This window comes from Phoenix dactylifera, chromosome 4 (assembly GCF_009389715.1).
Source record: "Phoenix dactylifera cultivar Barhee BC4 chromosome 4, palm_55x_up_171113_PBpolish2nd_filt_p, whole genome shotgun sequence".
In the NCBI taxonomy this organism is placed as follows: domain Eukaryota; kingdom Viridiplantae; phylum Streptophyta; class Magnoliopsida; order Arecales; family Arecaceae; genus Phoenix; species Phoenix dactylifera.
Window position 1 is genome coordinate 31,705,753 of NC_052395.1, and position 17,071 is coordinate 31,722,823.

Genomic DNA, 17,071 nt, shown 5'->3' on the forward strand with positions numbered 1-17,071 from the left:
TTGTAGCCTCCCGTATTTAACGGAAAAGCTCGGAAGTTAGAAGAACAGCCTACGGGTATTTTAGTCATTCCACTTAAAGCTATTTCTCTGATGGATTTTTGGATGGATTTTTTGTCCGCCTAGGCCTTTGCTGGGAGAAAAATTATTGAGTTTGAACTCCGCAATAGCTCGAGAGGAACCCATTAACTGTGGCTCCGGGAAGGTTCTGCTTGGTCCTTTAGAGATCCAAAGGCGAAACTTTTGGAACAATGGCATCTCTCTTCTTCACTTGCCCTCTCCCTGTGCTTTGGTCTTCTTCCTTTCTCGCCCTCTCTATTTTCTAAGCTTTTGGTTTTGAGATGCTTGCTGTATATATATTCCTTTGGAGACGGGATAAATATTTTTTTAGTGTCTGGAATAATTATCACCTTCTTGTGTGAATCTCTTTGAGGTGTATACTAAACGAGGAATTTGAATAGGAATTTTGGCATGTTTCATATGAAAGATTGGAACTTTTTCATTCTGTGTGTATTTTTTGTGTAAAGATTGCGTTAACAGAAATAGATAAATAGCGGGTTGATTTCACTTTAAATTCAGCAATTCAGAAAATATCTTTTCCCAAAATTGTCATGTTTAAGTGTATGCTTTATTGAAGATAAAATTAGGTTAAAAACTGGCATCATAACAATGTTGTTTTATGGAGGTTTTAGTTGCCAATGTATAGGATTGAGGATGCAAAATGTTGCACATATTTGAAGGTTCTCCATAGAGGGTAATTTTGCATTGGAATCTTTGCACTTTATTGCTGCAGTGGCTATGCATTTCCATTCTACGGATTTCAGTTCTACAAAAAAAAAAAAGAAAAATCCTAATCTAGATTTTCGACTGAGCTCCTCCTTGGATGTTTAATACAAAACATTAAGGATGAGGCTTTTTTGCGCACAAACTTTTATTAGTTTTTATGCTAAAATTAGATAATCTTGGGCAGTGTCAATATATTTGCATTTATAAGAAGGATATGGCATTTCTTTCATCATCTCTCACTCAAGAAGGTTTTTCTAGTAACGTTTTGCATTTGTTAAGCAATAATGGTTTGCTAGGTTCTGGAATTCCATGTTAGAATCTTGTATCATGGATTCTAAAACTTTCAAGGTCAGCACGAGAACTTCTTTTGTCACTCAGTTATTTGCTTGGTTAGTGTTAGCAAAATTCAATACATATATGACATGACAATTCAAAAGCTCCTAATAGCTAAAGAATGAAAATACTATGTGGGTATGAGATATGTTATCTGAAGAAGTCTAAAGTTTATTTCCACCAAGTTTTCTTGTTCTTCTTCTTGATATATAAATGTCTCTATGTAATACAACTTATAACAGGATAACTTTCCTTTCATCAAAACTTGACAGTGTAAATCTTTGGACTCAGATGCATCTGTTATGGCTGCTTAAATTGTACAGGGTGCAGTCAAATCAACAGCAAAGATTTTCTAGGCAAAGTATGATTCAACTTAATGATTTGAGACTGCAGAAGGGGTATAATAGAGCAGTGACCAAGAGAAGTGCTTCACAAGTTGATGCAGAAGATGCATTGAGTGGAGAAAGTGCTGACAAAGCTTCCAAGAATCCTCAACGAACTCCCAGACGTAGTAGAAAGAAACTGAGTGAAGAGACTTCAGAAGAGAGCCCTGAGGTGATGGCTAGTAGTGTCAACAGAGAAGAAAAATGTGCTCCAGAGGCACCTGCTGAAAACTCCAGGAAGGTTACAAGAAAAGGCAGGAAGAAAGGTGCAAATCCTGTGTCATTTTAGAATTTTCTCAAATTTTTCCTTGCAGTTAGCTTGGCATTAGTTGTAATTTTCAGTTTCTTCAAATCATATCCTTGCCCCATAACATCAATAGTGAAGAAAAATTTAGGTGCTTGTACTTCTTCCTTGAACATCTTTAACAAATTATAATACTTAATTTTGAGATTTGCAGTTACTCCATTGCCTAGTCCAGAGGCAGATAGCAATGAGAAGAAAGCAACAAAGAGAAGGACTAGGAAAAAGGTGGACACCATGAAGGACCAGAGTGTGAGCGAAAAACTTAATAATCTTGAGCCCATATGCACAAATGTTCTTGATAGTGAAAATGAGGAGCTGCAATTAATCGAAGATGAGGGAGAGGACATTAGTTTTACCTATAGTTGGCCACCGCTAGTTTGTTGCTTTGGAGCAGCCCAACATTTATTCATACCTTCTGGAAGGCCAGCTAATAGATTGATAGATCATGAGATTCATGATGCAATGAAGGATACATTCTGGTCTCCAACTAAATTTATTAGAGCACCTGGAGGTCCATCGTCCGGTGTGGCAGTTGCGCTTGCTAAGATAGGTGGTCGAGTTGAATTCATGGGAAAACTTGGGGATGATGAATATGGTCAAACCATGCTCTATTATCTAAACGAAAGCAAAGTACAAACTCGATCAGTAAAGCTTGATAATTCAAAACCAACAGCAGTATCTTGCATGAAGTTTACTAAAAAGGGTAGATTAAGAGTGAGTTGTGTCGAACCCTGTGCTGAAGACAGTTTTTTAAGCTCTGAGATCAACATTGATGTTTTAAAAGAGGTAAATACCACTTTATCAAAGATGCACAGTTTTTATGTTAATGACATTTATTCATGTTGTTGTTATTTTCTTCCTCTTAAATATGTGACATCTAATCAGATCATGCTTGATGTTTTTCCGATTAAACTTTTGTTATTAGCAGCTGCCATGCTGCTTGTTATCTTAAATTGATTGTTTGTGGACCTGCAAAAATATTTATCATGAACCTTTGCTATTGCTGTTCCATTTTCTCTGTCCATTCTCTAAATTTCTTGCAAAATGTTAACTTTGACTGTAATAAGCTGTGATCCATGATTTGCTTTCTGGGTGAGCTTGAATTTTTAAAGTATCAACAATATATAGCATTTTGAGATATATCTGTTATTCTTGTAATTCTTCCTAAGATCTCTGCAATGAACTTCAATTACATGCAGATTTTTGCATGAATTGCTAGTAATAGTGAGTTTTGTTCAGCTGTGAAATCTACTATTGAACATCAGTTTCTGTAATTGGTCTAACCAGACAACTATCTCTAACTTTACGATAATGATTTCTATGGAAGAGTAATATTTGGCACTATTATCAAACATCAAAACAGCAACAAGTGCCACATCAGTATCATTCATCTACATGAAATATAGTATTTTATGGTGTAAATTGATGGAATGATATACGGGTGTGATGATTGACTTCCACACATCCTATATTAAGGGCTGTTTGGTTGCCTGTATATCTAGATGCAGCCGCAACTAGAAATGCTACATTTATATTTGCAAGTGTCTGTTTGGTTTGGTTGCATCTGAAAATTGTATCTATAATTTCTGTGTTTGGTAGTTTAATTCTGAGAGAGTATGATCGCCCTACAACTAACATGGTAAGATTACCTCTCCTAATACTATTATATCATTATCATATTATCACATTACATAATTGTTATAATGTTATACTGTAATATAATTACAATCTTATTACAGTATAATATTATTATAGTATAATATTATATAATATTATACAAACAGATACAACATAATATAATATAACATAACATATAATAATATATATTAATATTATACTATATTATATTATAATACATTGTAATATCGTATTATAATATTATATATTTAATATAGTACACTATATGACTCTATAACAAAGTATATTTATTATATAATGTAATGATATTATGATGTAATTACAACTCATATTATCATCATATTATCTTGATTTAATAATTAATTATTATTCATCATATGAAAACCAATATAATAAGAATGATGCTAATATTATAATAATTTTTATTATCTAATCCTGATAATATTATTTTCTTATGGTTATTGGAGAGAATGGGAGATCATAATATTATTATCTAGAGCCTGCATCTGGGGAAGCGGTCATTTTTGGCTACATCTCTAGATGCAGTAAAAGGGCCTTTATGTGCATCTTAGTTGTTTGACTCTGGCCCAATTACAGGAAACCAAATACTTGCACCTGTCCGATTGCAATTAGGATGCATCATCTGAGGCCCAGATGGAGGCAACCAAACAGCCTCTTAAGAGTTTGAGCATCCACCAAAATGTTCAAAAGCTACAGCAGACCACTCCAATTAGAAAACCTGAACCTAGGTGAAACTGTTGCAATGTTTGGTTGCTAGAATCTGTTGGAAGCTGGTTGTAAAAATTGAGGGATGAGTAACACCTCCGACTTGTGATTGGGTGGTTTCATTACAACAATACAATTTGAATTTCAATGAGACATCAAGCACCGTCTGGTGTGCGGTAGATCTTGTAAGTGAAGATGTCATCCATTAAGAGGCCAGCTATGATGAAGATCAAAGCATATGTAACAAAGGACTTATTCTGCAAGCGCTACGAGAATCCCTTGGTAGTCACAGATGCAATATGCAAGACTCCTCTTGTCTAGGGATAATGCTGCTAAACAGAGATATTTTGGGAAACATGTCTACAAAGTTTATATGGTCAAACCACATAGCCAAATAGAAGCTGACATTTGATGTTTAGAAGGCCAGGTTTCAGCATAAGGACTTGGCGGCCAAAGTGGTTTGAAGATCTAGTGAGACTGCTAAAATGTTGATCATGGACATCAAAATAGAAACCAAGATTCTGTCTGATATTATAGAAGTATCATCCGGGAGGTATTGCTGCAAGCGTGATGAACGATTTCACTTATTCTAATGTTTGGTCTAAGTTTTATGGTTCTGGTTGTGTAAAAGCTAGAAATAATTGATGATATCATTATATTTCTTCCTACTTTTTCTAGATTTTAGAGTGTTCTGATAGGTTTAGTTCATGGACGAAATATCCCTTCTTTTGGAATGGAGTAGTATGATTTGAGACGGGATTTATTATGGTGCATGAACTTGTTGCTTTATCACTGCTATTATGATAGCCAGTTGATTCAACAGTGAAATACCAGCTTACATCCATTGAACATGCCGCACTACTAGTAAGCACGTGGATCTCGTGTTTAAGCTTTGAAATTGGCAGTTTACCAAGATATCCTATTTTGAGGATTTAGTATTCTTGGAAAAAAAATTAATGCCAGGCTGAAGGTTTAGCAATGGAGAAACATGAAAGTCCAGATATAGAAATATATTAGACAAATTTATTTTTTTTTGCTTTGTTATGAATGAGATCCCCATTGCTAGCTTTCTTTTAAGAATAAAGGGATCGAGGTGAAGAATAAATGTGGTGCTGACAAATGAGTGGGATGGAGCTATCATTATTAATTTGTAGAGATGGGCACTGGGCCGGGCCGCCCACGGCCCGGCACGGCACGGCACGAAGCGGGCCGTGCCTGGCACGGCCCGCCAGCTACAGTGCCGGGCCGTGCCTGGCACGGCCCCTTTGAGAGGGCCGTGCTGGGCTAGAGGGTCCTGGCCAGCGGGCCGTGCCTGGCACGGCCCGCTTCGGGCCTGGGCCGGCACGGCCCGGTCTAGGCCCGCGGGCCAAGCACGGCACGGCCCGCGGGCCAGCACGGCACGGCCCATAAGGGCCTGGGCCGGGCTGGCACGCGGGCCTGGCACGGTCCGGGCCTAGGCCCGGCTCGGCCCGATAAAAATTAATGCTTCATAAATTTTTTTAATAAATTAATAAATATTGAACACTAAGAATTTATGATTTATGAATATAAAGCCACCTTAATGGTGGGGGGTTTGGCATAGACCCCTACCAGTTTATTAATTTAAATCAAAATGGTACATGAAGGGAGGTTTGGACCTTGGTCTGACCTCTAGAATACAATAAGAAACTAAGAAAAAGCCGAGGTTTAGACCTTGGTCTGACCTCCAGAATATAATAAAAATGTACAATTATAAAAAATTAAGAAATCTTACTAATCATCAGTGATTCAGTGAATCAGTATTCACTCTTCAGTCTTCAGTCTTCAGTCTTCAGTAGTGTTTGTATCATCATCATCAGAGGATGTTGTATTATGTCTACCTTTATCTTGAAGTCTTGCCTCAGCATCCAGCCAATCCTTGAAGCAGAGAAGCATCTCCACCGTTTCGCCCGTCATCCTACTTCTCTTTTCGTCAAGAACACGCCGACCTGCACTAAAAGCGGATTCCGATGCTACCGTGGACATCGGCACAGCTAAAATATCGCGTGCAATTGCAGACATAACAGGATATTGATTTCTAACACTCTTCCACCAAGATAATACATCTAGATTCTCTATTTGATTTTCATCATATGCAGAATGAAGATCATTTCGTAAATAAAATTCTAGTTCACTACTTAAAGATGAAGAAGATGAAGAGGAACTTGAAGCATGTGTGTGTCTTCTCTGTGCAATGAATGAAAAAATAGATGACGAACGAGAACTACTAGAAGGAGAAATAGAGGTTTGTATTTGTGTTCTAGATCCACGAATTTTTTCATCATATATAGCATAAATATCATAAAGAAGTTTTTTTACCTCATCTTTAGCAGATTCAGCATCTTGATTCATATTTTCAGAGTATGCATCAAGTAAAATTAGCACGCCATTTAATTTAACTCTAGGATCAAATACAGCAGCTAAGTTATGCATAGGACATATCCTGTCCTAATACTCATTCCATTTAGATTCCATTAGGTCAATAATAGGCATTAAAACATCATCATATCTATGTTCTGCAAATTTTTGACTAATTATATATGCTTGTTGTAAAAATGAACATGAAGTAGGGTAATAAATACCAGAAAGAACATTGGTAGCATTATAAAAACTAAGCAAAAAATCTTCCAAAATTTTTCCTTTATTCCAATCAGTTTCAGTCAATATAAATCCTAATCCACGATCATTAATATATGCACTTAATAAATTTTTATATGGGTATGCATCATGTATCATGCTATATGTGGAGTTCCAACGGTAATTACATCAAGTTTAAATTTTTTAAAACGTTTACCATAATTTATGCATAATTCCTTAAATTCTTGAAGTCTTGATCTAGAAGCATGAATAAAATAAACTGCATTTCTAATTTTTGAAATCACATCTTGAATCATGCCCATGCCAGCTTGAACAGAAAGATTTAAGATATGACATGCACATCTAATATGCAGTAAATTTTCATCTAATATGGGATGCAATGAGTCTTTTAATAATACAACAGCAGAATTATTATTAGATGCATTATCAAAAGTAATAGACATAATTTTATCATTAATATTATATGAACATGCAGTTTGATAAATTATATTTGAAATTTGTTGCCCAGAATGTGGAAAATCAAAAGCACGAAAAGCAAGAATACGTTTATTTAATTGCCAATCATTATCAATATAATGAGCAGTAATGGCAATAAAACAATTACTACCTACAGATGCTGACCAAATATCAGAAGTTAATGAAATTTTTACATTTAAAGTAGAAAGTGTTTCAATTAAATTTTGTTTCATTGCTAAAAAATTGGTCATAGCTACTCTTCTAAATGTACGCCTACTAGTTCTTTTGTAAGCAGGTTGTAGGTTTAATTGAACATATTCTTCAAAATTAAAAGATTCACATAAACTAAAAGGTAATTCATCCTTAACTATCCATTTTACAAGTGCTTTTCTTTGATTTTCATGATTATATGCAAAATTACCTACAAGTAATCCCCCTTGTATATTAAGGGTACTTTGAGTTTGAGCATGAGAATCATGCATCCTATGACTCTCTTGATGTCTTTTTAAATGCCCTGTTCCCCCACTACTACTACAACTATAAAGTTTGGCACATTTTTTACATTTAGCTTTCCAGACTCCCTCAACCATAACTCTATCAAATTCATTCCATACAGTACTAGTCCTCTTACGAGAAGAGGTTTGACCTTCACTCGGTTCACCAGTTCTAGAGGAACTAGGAACAGGGGGTTGGGGATTAGTTTCTTCTCTCTCAGAAACAGGAATGCCAAACTGACTTTTCTCAAAAGATGACATATCTATGATTAATTCAAAAAATAAAAACTAACCGCAAGGAGGAATTGAGTAGAGGGTCGGAGGGCAGAGGCAGAGCCGAGATTCCGAGCTTCCTCTTGTGCTCTCAACAGAAGCGACCTTCTCTTCTCAACAGGAACCTCCTCTTGTGTAGCACTTGAACAAACTAAAAATTAAATTGCTAGAAGAGCACTTTAGAAGAGAGAAATAATAGCAGTAGAGAAGTAGAGAATGAGAGGTTTGGTGTGGTGAGAATGAGGGAGGAATGGGCTATTTATAGAAGCCCAAAATTTTTTTTTCCCAAAATACCCCTCAATTCAGCCGTTATTGGACTGTTGGGAGGGGTAAAAAGGTCATTTTCACGAAAATAGCCGTTGGAAACGGCTATTTTCCTCCCCCCTCTCCTAGAGATGGGCACTGGGCCGGGCCGCCCACGGCCCGGCACGGCACGGCACGAAGCGGGCCGTGCCTGGCACGGCCCGCCAGCTACAGTGACGGGCCGTGCCTGGCACGGCCCCTTTGATAGGGCCGTGCTGGGCTAGCGAATCCTGGCCAGCGGGCCGTGCCAGGCACGGCCCGCTTCGGGCCTGGGCCGGCACGGCCCGGTCTAGGCACGCGGGCCAAGCACGGCACGGCCCGCGTGCCAGCACGGCACGGCCCATAAGGGCCTGGGCCGGGCTGGCACGCGGGCCTGGCACGGTCCGGGCCTGGGCCCGGCTCGGCCCGATAAAATTTTTTTAATACATTAATAAATTATGAACACTAAGAAATCTTGATTTATGAATATAAAGCCACCTTAATGGTGGGGGGTTTGGCATAGACCCCTACCAGTTTATTAATTTCAATCAAAATGGTACATGAAGGGAGGTTTGGACCTTGGTCTGACCTCTAGATTCTAGAATACAATAAGAAACTAAGAAAGGGCCGAGGTTTGGACCTTGGTCTGACCTCCAGAATACAATAAAAATGTACAATTATAAAAAATTAAGAAATCTTACTAATCATCAGTGATTCAGTGAATCAGTATTCACTCTTCAGTCTTCAGTCTTCAGTCTTCAGTCTTCAGTAGTGTTTGTATCATCATCATCAGAGGATGTTGTATTATGTCCACCTTTATCTTGAAGTCTTGCCTCAGCATCCAGCCAATCCTTGAAGCAGAGAAGCATCTCCACCGTTTCGCCCGTCATCCTACTTCTCTTTTCGTCAAGAACACGCCGACCTGCACTAAAAGCGGATTCCGATGCTACCGTGGACATCGGCACAGCTAAAATATCGCGTGCAATTGCAGACATAACAGGATATTGATTTCTAACACTCTTCCACCAAGATAATACATCTAGATTCTCTATTTGATTTTCATCATATGCAGACTGAAGATCATTTCGTAAATAAAATTCTAGTTCACTACTTAAAGATGAAGAAGATGAAGAGGAACTTGAAGCATGTGTGTGTCTTCTCTGTGCAATGAATGAAAAAATAGATGACGAACGAGAACTACTAGAAGGAGGAATAGAGGTTTGTATTTGTGTTCTAGATCCACGAATTTTTTCATCATATATAGCATAAATATCATAAAGAAGTTGTCTTACCTCATCTTTAGCAGATTCAGCATCTTGATTCATATTTTCAGCGTATGCATCAAGTAAAATTAGCACGCCATTTAATTTAACTCTAGGATCAAATACAGCAGCTAAGTTATGCATAGGACATATCCTGTCCCAATACTCATTCCATTTAGATTCCATTAGGTGAATAATAGGCATTAAAACATCATCATATCTATGTTCTGCAAATTTTTGACTAATTATATATGCTTGTTGTAAAAATGAACATGAAGTAGGGTAATAAATACCAGAAAGAACATTGGTAGCATTATAAAAACTAAGCAAAAAATCTTCCAAAATTTTTCCTTTATTCCAATCAGTTTCAGTCAATGTAAATCCTAATCCACGATCATTAATATATGCACTTAATAAATTTTTATATGGGTATGCATCATGTATCATGCTATATGTGGAGTTCCAACGAGTAATTACATCAAGTTTAAATTTTTTAAAACGTTTACCATGATTTATGCATAATTCCTTAAATTCTTGAAGTCTTGATCTAGAAGCATGAATAAAAGAAACTGCATTTCTAATTTTTGAAATCACATCTTGAATCATGCCCATGCCAGCTTGAACAGAAAGATTTAAGATATGACATGCACATCTAATATGCAGTAAATTTCCATCTAATATGGGATGCAATGAGTCTCTTAATAATACAACAGCAGAATTATTATTAGATGCATTATCAAAAGTAATAGACATAATTTTATCATTAATATTATATGAACATGCAGTTTGATAAATTATATTTGAAATTTGTTGCCCAGAATGTGGAAAATCAAAAGCACGAAAAGCAAGAATACGTTTATTTAATTGCCAATCATTATCAATATAATGAGCAGTAATGGCAATAAAAGAATTACTACCTACAGATGCTGACCAAATATCAGAAGTTAATGAAATTTTTACATTTAAAGTAGAAAGTGTTTCAATTAAATTTTGTTTCATTGCTAAAAAATTGGTCATAGCTACTCTTCTAAATGTACGCCTACTAGTTCTTTTGTAAGCAGGTTGTAGGTTTAATTGAACATATTCTTCAAAATTAAAAGATTCACATAAACTAAAAGGTAATTCATCCTTGACTATCCATTTTACAAGTGCTTTTCTTTGATTTTCATGATTATATGCAAAATTACCTACAAGTAATCTCCCTTGTATATTAAGGCTACTTTGAGTTTGAGCATGAGAATCATGCATCCTATGACTCTCTTGATGTCTTTTTAAATGCCCTGTTCCCCCACTACTACTACAACTATAAAGTTTGGCACATTTTTTACATTTAGCTTTCCAGACTCCCTCAACCATAACTCTATCAAATTCATTCCATACAGTACTAGTCCTCTTACGAGAAGAGGTTTGACCTTCACTCGGTTCACCAGTTCTAGAGGAACTAGGAACAGGGGGTTGGGGATTAGTTTCTTCCCCCTCAGAAACAGGAATGCCAAACTGACTTTCCTCAAAAGATGACATATCTATGATTAATTCAAAAAATAAAAACTAACCGCAAGGAGGAATTGAGTAGAGGGTCGGAGGGCAGAGGCAGCGCCGAGATTCCGAGCTTCCTCTTGTGCTCTCAACAGAAGCGACCTTCTCTTCTCAACAGGAACCTTCTCTTGTGTAGCACTTGAACAAACTAAAAATTAAATTGCTAGAAGAGCACTTTAGAAGAGAGAAATAATAGCAGTAGAGAAGGAGAGAATGAGAGGTTTGGTGTGGTGAGAATGAGGGAGGAATGGGCTATTTATAGAAGCCCAAAATTTTTTTTTCCCAAAATACCCCTCAATTCAGCCGTTATAGGACTGTTAGGAGGGGCAAAACCGTCTTTTTCTCGAAAATAGCCGTTGGAAACGGCTATTTTCTTCCCCCCTCTCCAGACGGGCCGTGCCAGGCACGGCCCGTCTGGAGCCGTTACGGGCCGTGCCAGGCACGGCCCGTTTAGAGACGTTGCGGGCCGTGCCTGGCACGGCCCGTTACCGCCCGTTACGGGCCGTGCCTGGCACGGCCCGTGCCGTGCCGTGCCCGGCCCGGCCCACCAATAGAGGGGCCGGGGGCCGGGCCGGGCTTGCCTTCCGTGCCTCACGGGCTGTGCCAGGCACGGCCCGTTTAGAGTTTTGGCCCGGGGGGCCTGGGCCGGGCCGGCCCGGCACGGCCCGTTGCCCAACTCTACCCTCTCCAGACGGGCCGTGCCTGGCACGGCCCGTCTGGAGCCGTTACGGGCCGTGCCTGGCACGGCCCGTTTGGAGACGTTGCGGGCCGTGCCTGGCACGACCCGTGGCGTGCCGTGCCCGGCCCGGCCCACCAATAGAGGGGCCTGGGGCCGGGCCGGGCTGGCCTTCCGTGCTGGACGGGCCGTGCCAGGCACGGCCCGTTTAGTTTTTGGGCCCGGGGGGCCTGGGCCGGGCCGGCCCGGCACGGCCCGTTGCCCACCTCTATTAATTTGGCTGAAACAAATGAGAGTATTTTGTTCTAATTGTACTTGACACAGTTTGCTGGCATTTTTACAAAGAGATTAACTAATAAACATGCTTAGTGATTTGTGATGGCAGTTTTTCATGGAGATGGAAGTTCTCTACATTTTCTAGTCCTTATAAACTTCCTGTAAGATTGTAATTAATATCATTATAACCTCTGGGATCTTTTGTTGCTTTATACTTTCATAGGATTCTAGCCATTGTCCAGTTAGATTCCCGAAATTAATTGTCAACCTAGGAAATACTTGAAACTTGGGTCTCTCTTCTAAGAACATGTAGGGGCTAGGAAGAATTCTTCAATATTCGAAACTAGGGTAGTTAGGATTATTTCTTCTACATCGTCCTCTTTTCTGAAATGTTTTATTGCATCACAAGGTTAGCTCTGTTCTGGGAGAGCTAACAACATATCTGTTGTGCTGAAGCCAGGGACAGATAGGAGACAAAAAATTTGTGGAGAAAGAGAGAATTCGCTTGTATAAAATGGAAGACATAAAAAAAGAGCTCCTTAGCTGCTTTTGATCATACAGAAATCTGCAATTGTTAAAAAAGCTGCTAGACAAGATTCTAGTATTTAATTCAACTTGCCTAGATTGTTAAAAGACTGGCATTGGAACTAAAGCTCTAATATAAAAAGCACAAAATGAAAGAGTCCATACATGTGCTAAACATATGAAAACATGATTAAAAGAAAATTATTTCATGAAACCACATCTTGCTTTATGTGAATCCTTCCCAAAAAGACAATCTTAGCATGCATTCTGTTCCTTGTTCTGCTCTTGGGGCATGGTTAGAGTAGTAATGATGATCATGCCTACATGCATCAGCGAATAGATGGAAGACTGTTAGTGTCAGCAGCACATGTTTGTGACTCATGGAAAGCAAAAGATCATGTCATTTAATTGGAGGACATGGATTTTCTCATAGTGAGTAGCATTTTTTTTGGTTGGGTTTTTTGTTTTATTTCAATGCAGGTATTAGAGTCCTATTCTGGAGTGATTTCCAAAGCAATAGATGTCATGTAGTGACTCCTGTCTCCTATTTGAAATCCAACTTGGTAGTAGGAGAGGTTGGCTAGTGTTTAAGCTTTAATTTCTGCATAATAGGATAGTTAAAGCATGCAGCTGGGAGTTTTAGCTTACCTAGATGGTGATGGCTTTGTGTCTTGATATTTGTTATATAAAAAGGTGGTGCAATGGTAAAGAGCAAAAACCAGCATTTGATCTAGATAAGTTTTTCTTTTTTTGTTAAAAGAAAGCATCCTTTGAAGAGGCTTTCTTGGAATCATGCTTCATCCCCATCCTACAGTGAAATAGGACCTCAACTCTTCAAGTATGTTCATGTTTGGAAACATTAGATAATAGAGATAGAGAGCAGATGCTGACTTCACCTTTTTATTTATTTTGTTCCTTTTGACCAAATACCAAATTGATGGTGGAATTGAACTCTGGCTTCTTGTAATAGAAGAAGAGAAATTACCAACTTGGCCAGTCGACACCCTCAGCTCCATTGTTTTTTTTAAGGCTTAAACAGTAAGGAAATCCCGGATAGCTAACGGCAAGTGAATAGAGATTACCTCTGTCATGCTAGCAGGTGATCATTTAATAGGATTGCCATCTAAGCTAAGTATTAAAAATAAAGTCTTTTCCTAAGGTTAGCCATTTTAATGGTTATGTTATCTTTTTTTTTTTTTTTTTTTTTTTTTTGGGGGGGGGGGGGAGGAATTATAGGGACACCCCCTCAACTTAGGGTCTAACCTAGAGACACCTTCTCAACTGTAAAAAGTTCCAAATAGGTCCTTCAAGTTTTCAAATTGTTTCAAACTGATCCTCCGACTCCCTAACTAGCAGACGACATTAGTTTGCCATTATATATGACCAAAATCCCCTCACCCTCCTTAGATTGTGGATGGAGTTCGGATTGCTTTGAGATATATGCAGGTGGACAAATAAAAAGGTTCAATGTGCTTTGAGATCTACGCGGTGGGTGATTTTTAACTATGGGTCATATACTAAGGGTGTTTTGAGATCTATGCAGAAGGATGAATGAAGGTATTCGGAGTGCTTTGAGATCTATGCAACGGTGATCCTTAACTATAGGCCCATATACTAATGGTGGTTTGAGATTTGTGTAGGTAGATGAAGATGTTTGGTGTTCTTTGAGATTTTGTGCATTAGATGATTCGGGTGCTTTGAGATTTGTGTAGGTGGATGAATGAAGAGGGTCGGAGTGCTTTGAGATTTATACGGCGAGTGATCCTTAACTACGGTTCATATATAAAGGTGCAATCCAGCCGAGTGAAATCAAATAGCTAGAGGCCCGAGATCGACTCGATTCAAAATACTTGGGCTTGAAACGTGACTCCAGATCAATCGAGTCTTAATATCCAAGCTCGAGCTCGGCTCAATCAAAGAAAGTAATATTCGAGATGGACTCGACTTGAATATCAACCGAGCCATACTCGAGCTCGAATTTGAGATTTGGTTATATTTAAAAAATATGATTAAAATAAAATAAAATATTATATTTTTAATATTCAATTAATAATATATGTTATAAATAAATATAATATTATTAAAATTTTATATACTTGATTAGGTTCGCGAGCCTTTGAGTTGAATATTTTGCTCCTCGAGCTCGACTCGAAAAATTATTCGAGCTACTTAAGCTTGGTAGCATTCAAATTGAGTCGGGTTTGGACCCAAGTCAAGCTTGAGCAGCTTGCGAGCTGCTCGGCTTATTTGCACTCCTAATCATATGCTAAGAGTTCATTGAGATCTGTTCCAAGACTTCACTCCACAAACAACTAATACGAGGGGCATTTTGGTCATAATATAATCTTATGCTACTATATGATAGTCACATGATACCATTTTGTTAATGGAGATGAACGCCAAGACCCGTTTGGAACACTTTAGAAACTGTTTAAAGTCGGGGGGATGTATCTAGAACAGGCCCTAAGTTGAAGGGGTGTCCCTATAATTCTTTTTTTTTAAAAGAAATAGGTTATGATATCTATTATCATATTCCCTAGGCTAGAAATATTAAGAATTAATCTTATGTTACTTCTTGAAGTGAACATGGAAGCAACTTTTTGAAACTCCTATTCTTCAAAGCCCACCAATTAATGCTCCTGAACTTAATTAAGTGCACCACCAGTCAGTCACATCTTATCATATAAGATTCTTTCTTTTCTCTCCAATTAGTGAAGATATCTTCTAGACTAAACTTATCTTGATAATATAAGTTCTGATACAAAAAAGGAACCAAAGCATTCTCTTTTCTTATGCCAGAACATTTTTGGTATTCATAGTAGGGTTTATTCAGATCAATCTGAGATGGAGCCAAGCTTTGAAACTCTATGTAGCAGCTATGATGCCAGCTGAATGGTTATCTTGGAGGGGAAAGGCCTATTCTGGTAAGCGAACAGGAGGCAAACATTTAGTGAACTAACTTGCAGGAGGTTGAGTAGGATGTGTATGTTCCAAAAGTTAGTATGTTTGTATTGTCATATTTGGGAATAAAGTTAGTGGACTTCAGCAACTAGTGACAAGCATAGTAAACTTTCACTTCTACCAACAGATTAAGTTTAGTAAGCTGTCTCACTATCAAATTATTGTTCTTAAGTTCTTGCAAGGTAAAAAAGCATGGTCCTTCACCTGTCTAATCTGATCCTGTTTGCAGGCAAAGATGTTTTATTTTAATTCCTCATCCCTTCTCAATCAAAATCTGAGATCGACAGCAATGCAAGCGATCAAGATTTCCAAGAAATTCGGAGGGGTCATATTTTTTGATCTGAACCTCCCACTGCCACTGTGGAAGTCCAGTGAGGAAACCAAGACATTCATTCAGGAAGCATGGAATATCGCCAACATCGTTGAAGTGACCAAACAGGAACTTGAGTTTCTATGTGGCATTGAACCTTCAGAGAAATTTGATACCAAAGATAATGATAAATCAAAATTCATCCATCACAAACCCGAAGTGGTCATGCAGCTATGGCATGAAAATCTCAAGGTCCTGTTTGTGACAAATGGAACGTCTAAAATACACTATTACACACAGAAGGATGATGGATGCGTTCATGGAATGGAAGACCCACCTATTACTCCATTTACTGGTGACATGTCAATATCAGGCGATGCCATCGTTGCAGGTACGAAATTTCGGGCACATGACCTTACTAGGTGTCATAGGCATTTTTGTTTTCAAGTAAAATTTAACGAGCATGGGAGAAAGAACATGTCTGCCACAGGCAGCAATAGATAGAACTGAAGGATCCTCTTGGGTTCAATTTATAATGTCAAGGAACTTTCATAAGTTCATGAAACATGAATCTTATTAGAAATATTACATGTAGTAATTATTTTACCTTGAATGGTGATGAAATACTTTGTTTTTTTTTTTTTTTTTTGGTGTTTCAGCTCTCATAAGAATGTTGACGGTTCAACCACATCTGGCTACCGACAAGGGGTACTTGGAGCACATGATCAAGTATGCAATAAATTGTGGTGTCATCGACCAGTGGTTGCATGCACGAGTTTGTGGTTTCCCTGCGAAAGAAGGGATGGATTTCAGTGTCAGGTCCATTACAGAGAGGGAATATCGTACGGTGGAAGAACCTGCTGCCTGATTCGAACATGTCGGCACCTTTTTGTGCTTCTTTTCCCCCCTGGGTCAACATCTCCGGGTCCGGCTTATCATGGACATTTATGAGAGGCTTCACAGGTATTCTGAAATTCCTGAGTTGATGGTAATGGTGGCAGAAACTCAAGGGAGTTACACTAACAGCATGTAGGTACCAGAAGTGTTCGGAATTCATGTCGTGATGCAAATGCTGACCGAAACAATAAAATGTATACTGTGATGTACGCCAGCTCTTTAAAATGTATTCCATACAAGGACCAGAACATATGCTTCCAATTTCTGCAGCAAGCCACGAGCTCTTGATCCAGAGCTCACATAAACCATACATGACCCTTCATTGATGCCCTTGCAAGAA

The 17,071-nt window shown here is 38.4% G+C and overlaps 1 protein-coding gene across 1 annotated transcript; it reads left to right on the forward strand.

The window, feature by feature from the left end:
- The first annotated feature begins 103 nt into the window (after nucleotides 1-103).
- LOC103697286 (fructokinase-like 2, chloroplastic) lies at nucleotides 104-17,041 on the forward strand. The gene is made up of 5 exons (XM_008779118.3): nucleotides 104-289; nucleotides 1,440-1,765; nucleotides 1,958-2,589; nucleotides 15,754-16,225; nucleotides 16,494-17,041. The coding sequence occupies exons 1-5, from the start codon at nucleotides 249-251 to the stop codon at nucleotides 16,700-16,702; spliced, it is 1,680 nt and encodes a 559-aa protein (XP_008777340.2). The 5' UTR covers nucleotides 104-248; the 3' UTR covers nucleotides 16,703-17,041.
- The last annotated feature ends 30 nt before the right edge of the window (nucleotides 17,042-17,071 follow it).